Below are 12,000 nucleotides of genomic sequence, written 5' to 3'. Positions count from 1 at the left end.
CCCTCCCAGCGCCCCTGCCCCCCACGTCCTTCCCAGCGCCCCCTCTCCCCGTCCCGCACCTCAGTGCCCTGCCCCCAGACCGCTCCATCTCACACCTGGATCAGGTACTGGCCAAGTGGGCCAGCTGTCTAATTGCAGTGTAGAGCTATACTGAGGCTAGGTCTACACTACGGGGGGGGGGAGGGGGGAATCGACCTAAGATACGCAACTTTAGCTACGTGAATAGCGTAGCTGAAGTTGCGTATTTTAGGTCGACTTACCTGGCTGTGAGGACGGCGGCGAGTCGACTGCTGCCGTCGACTTCGCTTCTGCCTCTTGCCGCGGTGGATTTCCGGAGTCGACGGCAGAGCGATCAGGGATCAATTTTATCGCGTCTTCACTAGACGCGATAAGTCGATCCCCAATAGATTGATTGCTACCCACTGATCCGGCGGGTAGTGAAGACGTGCCCTAAGAGTCGAAGTAGGTGATCTCTCTCTCACACATCATCCCCATCCCCACCACAAAGATTCTGCCCTTGCTGACTTCTGAGCAGTCCGAATGCTTTCACAGAGTTTTCAGAGAGTAGCTAATTGGACATGCAGTAGAACCTCAGAATTACAAACATCTTGGGAATGGAGGCTGTTCCTAACTCTGGACAAAACATTAGGATTCCTTTAAAAGTTTACAACTGACCATTGACTTACTACAACTTTGAAACTTTATTATGTGGAAGAAAAATGATGCTTTCCCTTTATTTTTTTTACTAGTTTAGTACTGTACTGTGTTTGTTGCTGCGTGTGTGTGTGTATGTGCGTGTGTCTCTCTCTCTCTGCTGCTGAGAGTTCATACATACTTCCGGTTCCAAATGATGTGTGTGGTTGGCTGGTCAGTGTGTAACTGGTGTTCGTAACTTGAGGTTCTACTGTACAATTCTGTTGATGAAACACAGGGACTAGAATCCATCTCTCTTAGCTGTGTTGGCTGTATATGGCTAACAGGACTAAAAAGCAGTAAAAGTTTACTTTTTGCCACTGAGCAGATTTAATTTTGAGAAAACAAAAGGAAAACATCTAATTGATATTTTTTTATTTATCAGTTTTCAGAGTGGAACTGTGCTTTGAGGCCTGATTGCACCAGGCATTGTACAAACACATAGACACGTTTGCTGCCCTGAAGAATTATAATTCTGGGAAAATGGGAGGGAGTTGCTGTCAGTTGTCTTCATGAGGAACTCCCGCCTTGGTCTGTCGGAGCCTAAAATTGTTAACTTTTCTGCCACTCAGCAAAGTCTGTCTATCTTAGGCCATGCCTACACTAGCGAGCTTACAGTGGCACAGCTGTCCTGATGTAGCTGTGTTGCTGTAAGACCGCTTGTGTAGCCTCTCTATGCTCTATGATGGTCAAGAGCTCTCCTGTCAACATAACAAAACCATCTCAACGAATGGCGGTAGCTATGTCTGTGGGAGAAGCTTTCCTGCCGACACAGCGCTGTGCACACAACCACTTATGTCAGCAAAACTTATGTCGCTTAGGGGTTTGTTTTTCACATCGCTGGGCGACATAAGTTTTGCCAACATAAGTGGTAGTGTAGATATGGCCTTACTCTGGCTATTAGCCCTGGTCCCAATATCTACACTACTGTTGTTACCCCTGTTAGCTAAAATAAAGTTAGCGTGGGTATGGCTGCCTGTACTAACACCTTCACTTGCAGTGTAGACATACCTTGGGGAGAATATGGGCTAAATATTTAAGAGCTACGGTTTCCTTTTGGCATTCTCGTGGGTTTTATTTTTGTGGTGAATAAATATTGTGTTAACGTTTGGGCCGGGGCGGGCAAACTTTTTGGCCTGAGGGCCGCATCGGGTTTCGTAAATTGTATGGAGGGCCGGTTAGGGGAGGGGGTCGTGGCCCGGCCCCCACCTCCTGTCTGCCCCTCCCCCCCCTAGGGACTCCTGCCCCATCCAACCCACCCATTCCCTGATGGCCCGTCTGGAACCCCTGCCCCATCCACACACCCCCGCTTCCTGTCCCCGGACCCCCCCCCGCCCCATCCAACCACCCCTTCTCCCTGTCCCCTGACTGCCCCCGGAACCCCTGTCCCCCCATCCAACCCCCCTCCTTCCTGACTGCCCCCTGGGACTCCTGCCCCCATTCAACCCCCTGTTTCCCTCTGACCATCATCCACACCCCCCGACCACCACCCTGAACTCCCCTGCCCTCTATCCAACCCCTGCTCCCTGCCCCCTTACCGCGCTGCCTGGAGCACTGGTGGCTGGCGCCGCTGGAGCTGGGCCATGCTGCCAACACGCAGCACAGAGCACCGGGTCAGGCCGGGCTCTGCAGCTGCGCTGCCCCAGGAGCTCTCAGCCCTGCTGCCCAGAGCATTGCGCCGGCGGCGGAGCGAGTGAGCTGAGGCTGCAGGGGAGGGGGGACAGCAGGGGAGGGGCCGGGGGCTAGCCTCCTGGGCCAGGAGCTCGGGGGCCGGGCAGGATGGTCCCGTGGGCCGGATGTGGCCCGTAGTTTGCCCACCCCTGGTTTGGGTGATCAAATTGTGTATTTCTTTTGGTGTTGTATATCTTAAATTTTAATTGTTCTAATGTGTTTGGGAAAGGTGGTTGACAAATTGAAATAAATGTAAAATAAATCTATTATTTGGCTCATTGTAAATCTTACAAAGAATGTGCTTGTTCAGACCTGCGGGGGATGGGGTTGGGGTGTGTGATATATATGCATCAAAAAGCGAAGAACTTACTTGACAGTTTGCTCTCTCTTCATGCTTTTTCTATGCAGATTTTCACTGCTGATATTCTTATTTTGAAAGATAAAATAAGTGGATTGTCATATTGTCACACAGAAAGGGGGTGTTTAGTGCTGTCACACTTCTCCCTGGTTCTGGTAGGCAACATGGCACTGAGCAAAAGTGTACCCAGATCTTTGACCTTAATAGCATTAGGAATTTTAGCAGTGTTCAGATGCAGTACATGGTAGGTGATTTAAGCCTCTTCTGCTTAGCGTATGGAGTGGAAGGGTGTCTGAAAATGTACAAATTGTGGCCAAGTTGCATATTGAATGCATTTGTTACAAGAGATCTGCATCGTTAATGTTTCAATTTATCTCTTGTAGGGAATATCTTGAAAATATAACGGCAGTTGGTCCCAGGACAGTTGGAAGTCCAGAAAATGAAATTCTCACAGTTAACTACCTCTTAGAACAAATTAAGACAATTGAAAGCGAAAGCAGTGATGCACACAAGATTTCTGTAGATATACAGAGGCCAACAGGCTCCTTCAGCATTGACTTCTTAGGTGGCTTTACCAGTTACTATGCAAACATAACTAATGTTGTGGTTAAGTTGGAGCCCAGAAGTGGAGCTAAGCATGCCGTGCTATCCAATTGTCACTTTGACTCTGTACCAAATACCCCAGGTAGGTGCATGTATTTACCTGTCTTTGTTGAACTTTTGTTGTCTTAATATGACAACTTATACCTTTTGGCTTCTAAAAGTTTTTCGTAATGAAGAGTAAGCAGCTTCTGTTTTGTTACAGCTTTTGGTGTTCTTTATGATGCTTTTTACAGCCATATACTAATAGGAGCTGCTTTTGGACAAAGTGATGCATGTTACATGAGCAACAGAACTGTTTTCATGCAGGGAATTTGTTCTAATGTTTTTTTACACACAATGTCTTTTACATCCACTTATAAGAGGACTAGCCATATCGAAGAGTATCTCATACTTGCAACAAATTACACAAAACATTTAGGGTGAAATTGTGACCCCATTGCAGTTAGTCAGGCCAGGATTTCACCCTTGGTCTCTGACATGAAACCATGAGTATTTTCCTGCCTGTGAATTCTGTGAATACATCTGAATTGCTCGTATTCCTCTGCATACTCCTCTGTATCGTGCGTTTTACTTACTTGGCCCAGATCCTTCAATGTTACTTTCCACTGATTCAAATGGACTCTTGTTATCCAAATCCAGCAGGGTTGTTTGATGTACTAGATATTTTTATATTTTTAATTAATAAAGTCTGCATGTGTATTTTATACAAATGTGTTAAATAATGTGATTGATTTGGTCCTGGTGGCAGCTAAGCTTCAATTGCAAGGGCTATAAAATTTCTAAGTGGAGGCTGTTTCCCTCCTAAAATCAAATCAAATTTTGTTTGCAGCAGCATGTAGTCAAACTATAGTTATTATTTTACTACCAAGTCTACTGTGGCTCAGCAGGCAACATGAATTGTTGCTTGTTTCAGGCAAAAATAGCTTGTTTTTACTTTGAGAGACCTGACTGCAGACTATAACTTCCAAGCTCTATTCAGCCTCTTAAAATCAAATCAGAGTATCTTGCAGCCTCTGCTGGTGGTAAATTTGCATGTCTCTTTAGCAGTTGCTACACATCCTACTCTGACTTGACTGGAAAATTAAACTATTGCATACCTTTAGACAAAGAGATACTACAGAGATTCCTATCTATGGAAAAACTGCCACCCAGTCTCTTCTCTCACTAGTCACCACAGATCTCTAATCGGAGGACTGAGAGATAATGCTTACAAACTGAGGGTTGGCCTTAAGCCTGCTTAGCATGACCATGGTGGTCAGGGGAAACGCTACAAAGACACATTGAAAGTGTATCTCAAGACAACTGACATGGACATCACAAGCTGGGAGGAGCAAGCTACCAACTGACCTCAGTGGCACCACATCCTCCATCAGGCAATAGCTTGCTTCAAGGAGACGCACCTTGCCCTTGAAGCTGAAAAGAGAGAGAGAGAGAGAGAGAAGGAAGGAAAAAGAAAGAACTTTCTCCCAGCAGGCAGCTGACGTGCCAGGAAATGTCTATACCTACTGCAGGCAGATCTGTGGTTCCAGACACGTACTCCTGAGTCATCTCAGGACTCATATGTAAATCTGTGGTAGAGATCATCCTCGAATCGAGGGATTGCCGATGATGATGCTTAGCAGTGTCCTTCTTCCCGGCCCTCTTCTCTCAAGTCATTACTCATGTGGCTGTTCCCTGCTAGGCCAATTACCCTTCCCACTTGCTGGAAACTCAGAGCTAAGCAGGGTAAATGGAACTTTCTCCTTGCCTCTTTGCTACATTCTCACTGAACTTCCTCTTAGATTGGCAGCTTAGTGCTGCTGTTCCTGGTTTCACTCAGCCTACCTAGGCCTCCTCTGTTGTCCTTATCTGGTAGGCAGAAAACCTGATGCTTTTGTGCATCTGGATGGTGCTCTTACTTGTCAGGGGCTTCTGGGAAGTGAGATTATTTTTCCCAAACCTAAGGTGGGTGTGACATTGCCCAGGCTACAAACTGGACCGTTGAACAGCTGTGTCCCCTTAGTTCTCTAGACTGGGGTGCTTTTTACACTGCATTGCTGTCAGAACATCCACTCCTGGCCTGCTCTCACAGCCTTCAGCATGCAAATTCACTCCTAACTAAATTCTTGAGCACTTTGACCTATCACTCATGAATTACATACAGGGCAACTCCTGCAGATTCCTAGTCCTAGCCTTGTCCCCCCAGAAATGTGTGGCTTGTATGGTTCAGTATCCTTCTGAACAATACAAGCTCATAGGAAGTCCATCATTTCATGAAAGGAAAATGATAATGCACGAACCTTGTTATCCCCGATGGAGTTTTCCATACTAATCCAAACACATTGGTTAAGATAAAACAATAAGATAAGTGTAGACAGATTTTAAGTGATTACAAGTGATGCATAAATTTCAGGATTGGTTCCAAAAAAAAAAAAAGGTAAAATGCAAGCTAATACCTAACTTACCAAGCTAAGTGAACTTAAAAGCAAATGATTTTGTCTCACCATACGCTGCAGTAAATTTCACAGGCTGGGTTTCCTTTCAGACTGGGACTCCTCCCCCTTAGTTCAGTGTCCTTCAGGTATTCTTTAATGTCACGAGCAGAGAGATTGGAGAAGTGAGTTGAAGACTACTGTCTCACATTCTTATGCCCCCCTCCCCTCTGTGAGGACTACACCCTGCTGGGGTGCAGGCGACAAGCAAACTTTTGTGGGTGTGAGGTTTGAACCATTCTTATGATGCAATATACATTTCTTATTCACACCTTCCCTCTGCTGCAGAATGGCCACTTAGGCAGGTGATAGCTTTTCAATGCCAGTGTGTCTTTGTCTCTGAAAAAACTGGTTTGTGGGCTCTACCCAGAGTCACAACATATTTCAGTAACAATCATACAGTAGAATCTTTTAACTTCACTTATAGTGTTGCTACACATTTCATCAGGATAATGACATTCAGCAGATTCTGACTTTTCAAATGAAACCTCACAAGGCATACTTTATACAAAATTTATCATAGTCTTGTAAAAGTGGTGAACATAATAGTATAGCCCGTCAGTGGGTGAATAAGGTTGCCAGAAAAGGAGCCGTGCCCTAATGGACATAAGGTCCATGAAAAAGTAATGATTCTTTTCTGCAGACTTTCTTATGGGCTCAGGGATTGGAGTGTACCTATCACTGACCTGCAAAGGGACAGTAGAGTCTGTCTAGGCTGAGCGGGGAGTACTTGTGTGGCCAGTGGAGTTAGGAAGTTGAAACATGGCTGCACAGATCAGACTTCCTCACAGATCAGACTTCCTCACAGCAGTGGTAGTGAGGTGCCTCACAACCTTGGTTACCCTTGGGAAATGTCACAGTTCTATGCGTAAATCGGCTGTGAGGAGTGGCTTGGTGGAAGGGGAAACTGCATAGTTCCATTCTGTCATAGTTCCTAGTGTGGACCAGACTGTGCATGCACCATTCTCATAGAGTGACTGAGTATGTTCCTTCCAGCCTAGGGGTACAGGCATGAAGCTGGGCTTTCCCTTTAATTGCAAGCTGCTCTGGGCATGGTTAGGGCTGGGCACGGGAACTTGAGAGCAGGGAGCCTGTCTCTCCTGTGCTCTCAGTGCTGACACTAAGGCAGTGTAGAGTAGGAAGCTGTCTGACCTGAAATCTGGAGCTGGGGGAGGGAAAGGAGCAGATGGGGACAAGGAGTCTGGGAAAGTGGAGGCGGAGAGAACTGGGGAGGGAAATGTGGAGGTAAGGGAGGACTGGGAGCCAGATAGCTGGAGAGGGGGATCACAGAGGTCGGGGGGAGGGATAGCTCAGTGGTTTGAGCATTGGCCTGCTAAACCCAGGGTTGTGAATTCAGTACTTGAGGGGGCCACTTAGGGATCTGGGGCAAAATCAGTACTTGGTCCTGCTAGTAAAGGCAGGGGGCTGGACTCAATGACCTTTCAGGGTCTCTTCCAGTTCTATGAGATAGGTATATCTCCATATATTATTATTATTATTAGACTAGGAGCTGGGGGGGACATTGGAGCAAGGAGCCAAGGAGGGTATGTGTGAGAGGGAGACTGAGACTGGATGAAAAGCCCAGGCAGTGAAACTAGGATTAGGAGCAAGTGTTGGCAGAGAAGGGAGACATCAGACAAGATGCGAAAGTGGGACAAAGACTAGGACTGGCTGGGCAGGGAGATTGGTACTGGGTAGTGAAGGAGAATGGGACTGGGACAAAGCTTTGGGGGAGGGGAGGAGGAAGAGGTATGACAGGGACAGGTTGGAGGGGATGGAGCCATAGGATCAAGTTTGGAGGGAATGGTCAGAACAGTGTGTGTCCACTCAAGCACACACCCCTCCAGAACCTGAAATGAAGCTTGAGATCCCAGAACTTTGCTATTCCTTTGCCATCAACAAATACCTGTGAAAACCAGTGTCTCACCTGCCTCTACTGTTGGTCCACATGGACTCTGATGACCTACCATTGCTATCAGTCACTCCATTAGCTCAAGGGGAAGCTGTGTAGTAGATTTAGAGGTTCCAGTTCTGAGGAACCATGTGGGTGTCAGCATGATACTATATGACAGAATTTCTGCTTTTTCAGTTTGCTTTTCTAAAAAATCTAGGAAATTGCAACACAAAAACTATGTTAAAAGAACATGATTAAAATTGCAAAGTTAACACTCAAAAAGTTAGGAAATGCCAGAGTGACGTTAAGCCCCCATATTCTTCATAGAAATATTATGATATGAATGTGGCATAACTAAGATATGTTTTATGGAAGATGGGTCATGTGAGGAATTTGAAAGGTTGTAATTTACTGTATGTAATTATCCAATTTGTATGCATGTATCATTTCTGTATCTAAAGTTAGGAATATTGACTATGTAACAATTGCAACTGTGTATACTTGGGGAATGCCCACCAGACAGTATGCAATCAGCCTGGATGGGCCATTAGGAAAGACAGTGGGTCTTTGAAGATGCTGATCTCCCATCTTCCCGGAGTTCCTTCCTGTGGATGTGGCCATATATTGAACCATGAGGAGACAATAAAATATTGACTAGGTCCTCATTAAGGGAAAATAGTCCATCCTATACACTGAATGAGGCAGGGGCCCTATGGAAAAGGTAGTATGTAATTAAGGACCATGAATGCATGTTTCTGGCATTTCATAACTTTTGAGTGCTTGACTTTGCAACCCTAATAATGTTTTAATGTATGTTTTTTGTATGTAATTATTTAAATGTTTCTGAATAAATATGTTACAGAATTCTCTTTGGTTTACTTCTATGAAGAGGCTTTTTGTTAGTTTTCACATTGAGTACGCTCTATGTCAGTGGTTCCCAAACTTTTACAACCCGCGAACCCCTTTCATGAAAATACCAAAACTCGCGAACCCCCTCCTAAAAATGAATATTTCCAGGGATTTTCTCCCTTGTCTGAGCATAAATTATAGAAGCAGTGATCTTGGAAATAATTTGTTTTTTTATGACACGCTTATTACACACTATTTATTATTACATTATTTATCACATTATTAATTTTATTACATTATGAAAACGGCAACACTCTTCCAAGATTTCACTTTTGTAGCTCATATCACTTCAAAAAAGCCTGTTATAGGACAAGTCTACTACATGTTTCATCAAAGAGTACCAGACATGAACCAGCATGAAGGTATTTAAGAAGCCAATTCAAATAAAGAGTTCCTTCCACAAGCATTTGGGTCTTGAGCAGCCCAGGCAAACAATGCACGACTATACCAAAGCTTAAACTTGTTCTTCATAATAATTTAAAAAACAACACTAGCAGCCTATTTAATTTTAGAAACAGCAAAAAATATCCACCTCCCTTTCCATTTCTCATAAGACGTCTTAAAGCTTAAATGGATGCGCTTGCTTTGATCTGCATAGCTCTTGGAAGTCCAGAACCACTGGAGAAAGATCAGGTCTGGTTCAGCACTGAGTTTGCTTCTGTATTCGGTTTTCAGATGTGCATACGAGGAAAATGCTTTCTCGCATAAGTTTGTTGAAAACAGTAACAAAACTATAGTAGCTTTTTCTGCTAGCACGGGGTACTCCTTTCTTAAACTCAACCAAAAGTTGATCAGTGACTGACTTCTGAAACTCTTTTTCAGTTTGTAATCACAGGAAATCTCAATCAATTTCTCTTTTTCTTCAGTGCTCAATATCGGCATTGAGAAAGTGGTATCATCAAAAGGGTTGCAAATCCAGTCATTATCGCCTGACATAGCTGAAAAGTATTCCCTGAACGTTGTGCAAAGTCCTTTTAGGTGTGCAATTATATTGGTTTTAGTGCACTGATCCAACTGAAGTTTATGTTCTGCCAGGAAGTCATGAAGAGTACTGAAACACTCAGTTTGATTGTTTTCCAAACACCTTTCCCAGAACTGCAACTTCTTTATCATGGATTCAACTTGGTCTTGCACGTTGAAAACTGTTATATTGAGGCCTTGAAGAGACAAATTTAGGGCATTAATCCTCAAGAAAATGTCTGCTAAATAAGCTAGGCTCTGGAGCCAGACATGATTTTCCATACAGCTGTCAAGGTGGAAAGGGTGGCTGCTGGAAAAAAAACAAGGATTTCCGTTCTAAGCTCAAACAAGCTGTCATAACTATAAAGGGAAGGGTAACAACCCTCCTTTGTACAATACTATAAAATCCCTCCTGGCCAGACACACCAAAATCCTTTTACCTGTAAAGGGTTAAGAAGCTCAGGTAACCTGGCTGACACCTGACCCACAGGACCAATAAGGGGACAAGATACTTTCAAATCTTGGTGGGGGGAAAGCATTTGTGTGCTCTTTGTTTGGGGGTGTGTTCGCTCTTGGGACTAAGAGGGACCCCGGACATCAATCCATGCTCTCCAAATCTTTCTGAACAAGTCTCTCCTATTTCAACCTTGTAAGTAACAGCCAGGCAAAGCGTGTTAGTTTTATCTTTGTTTTCTCAACTTGTAAATGTTCCTTTTGCTAGAGGGTTTACCTCTGTTTGCTGTAACTTTGAACCTAAGGCTAGAGAGGGTTCCTCTGGGCTCTTTGAATCTGATTACCCTGTAAAGTTATTTTCCATCCTGATTTTACAGAGATGATTTTTACTTTTTTCTTTAATTAAAATTCTTCTTTTAAGAACCTGATTGATTTTTCATTGTTTTAAGATCTAAGGTTTTTGGATCTGTGTTCACCAGGACTAATTGGTGAGGGTATACTCTCAAGCCTACCCAGAAAAAGGGGGTAAGGACTTGGGAGGGAGGAATTAGTCTCAAATCTGCCCACGATGGGGCGGGGGTTAGAGACTTGGGAAATATTTGGGGAAAGGCAGAGTTCCAAGTGGCTCTCCCCTAAGATTTGGAACACGCTTGGTGGTGGCATCTTACTGTTAACCTAAGCTGATAATTAAGCTTAGGGGGCTTTCATGCAGGTCCCCACATCTGTACCCTAAAGTTCAGAGTGGGGAGGGAACCTTGACACAAGCGCACAAAGATTTTGCCATGTGAGAGCCATCTAACTTCGGTATGGGACAACAGACAGTTGTGTACACTACCCATTTCTTCACAAAGTACGTGAAATATTCTGGAATTTGTTGGCCATGATTTTATGAAATTCACTATTTTCACTGCATTGTCCAGCACTTCCTTCAGTCCCTCAGGCATGCGTTTTGCTGCGAGGGCTTGTCTATGGATACTGCAATGAGTCCAAGAGACATTTGATGCAACCTTTTTTGTTTGAGCTACAAATCTGGTCTACTTCCCCGTCATTGATGTGGCCCCATCAGTGCAAATGCCTAGGCAATGAGACCAATCTATTTCCTTTTCTTGAAAATATGCATTAGTCAGATTGAAGATATCTTCTCCAGTTGTACGTTCTTTCCATGGTCAGCAAAACGACCAGTTGTCTTCAACCAGCCCTTCATTCACATAACGTACAAACACTAGCAAAATAGATTAGCATCATCAGTTGATTCATCCAACAGTATAGCATAATATGGACTATTTTTCACTCTATGAACAATTGTGGTCTCTACGTTACTTGACATGTCACGAAAAATTAATGACAACTTATTGGACAAAGGTACTACGTCAATTCTTTTTGCAGCCTTTTCTCTGAGCATGCAATGAACTATGTCTTTTATACATGGACCAACCAAGCTCTCTGCTATGGTATGGGCTTCTGATGCTTTTGCTACTCGGTAGCTCACTTAATATGATGCTTCAAGTGCATTTTCGTTATCAGTACTTGCTTTGGATACAAAACTGGTAATGTCACTTTTCCACTCGACTAATTTTTGCTTGAAAAAATCAACAGGCTTGTCAAGTTGTGCGGGGTGCCTAGTTTCTAAGTTGTGCCGAAGTAGAGAAGGTTTCTGGCTGCTGTTTGCTAGATCACCACCACAGATTATGCACTGTGGTTTTGGACATTTTTGATCACCAGTGCACGTAAAGCCATATTTTATATAATCGTTGTCATATTTTCTTTTCTTCAAAAGCAACTTTTCAGGACCATCATGATCATTTGACTTAGATTTTCCACGCTTCGGACTTGACGAAACACTAGCTGATGTCGAACGTTCATTTTCTCATGTCTTTACACTTTCCGTTTTCAGCCACTTGTCCATATTGGGTGTACAACAGTTCAAATAAAAATAACACACTGGAACGCTAACAAACGAACAACCTAGTAAATGAGAAGATTCACTC

The 12,000-nt window shown here is 44.0% G+C and overlaps 1 protein-coding gene across 4 annotated transcripts in view; it reads left to right on the top strand.

The window, feature by feature from the left end:
• Nucleotides 1–12,000, top strand: part of ERMP1 (endoplasmic reticulum metallopeptidase 1) — a 48,640-nt gene that overhangs the window by 486 nt on the left and 36,154 nt on the right. For all 4 annotated transcript variants that reach the window (XR_002909116.3, XR_002909115.3, XM_024218148.2 and 1 more), the window contains exon 2: nucleotides 3,106–3,407. Coding sequence is in view for 2 of the 4 variants with exons in the window: in XM_024218148.2 (XP_024073916.1) it covers nucleotides 3,106–3,407 (302 nt within the window). In the remaining 2 variants the exon portion in view is untranslated. The remainder of the gene's footprint in view (nucleotides 1–3,105; nucleotides 3,408–12,000) is intronic.

Source organism: Terrapene carolina, unplaced genomic scaffold, assembly GCF_002925995.2.
Source record: "Terrapene carolina triunguis isolate 2854851 unplaced genomic scaffold, T_m_triunguis-2.0 Scaffold113, whole genome shotgun sequence".
Lineage (NCBI taxonomy): Eukaryota > Metazoa > Chordata > Testudines > Emydidae > Terrapene > Terrapene triunguis.
Note: the sequence above shows the minus strand (reverse complement) of the source record. Positions and strands in the feature narration are given on the sequence as shown.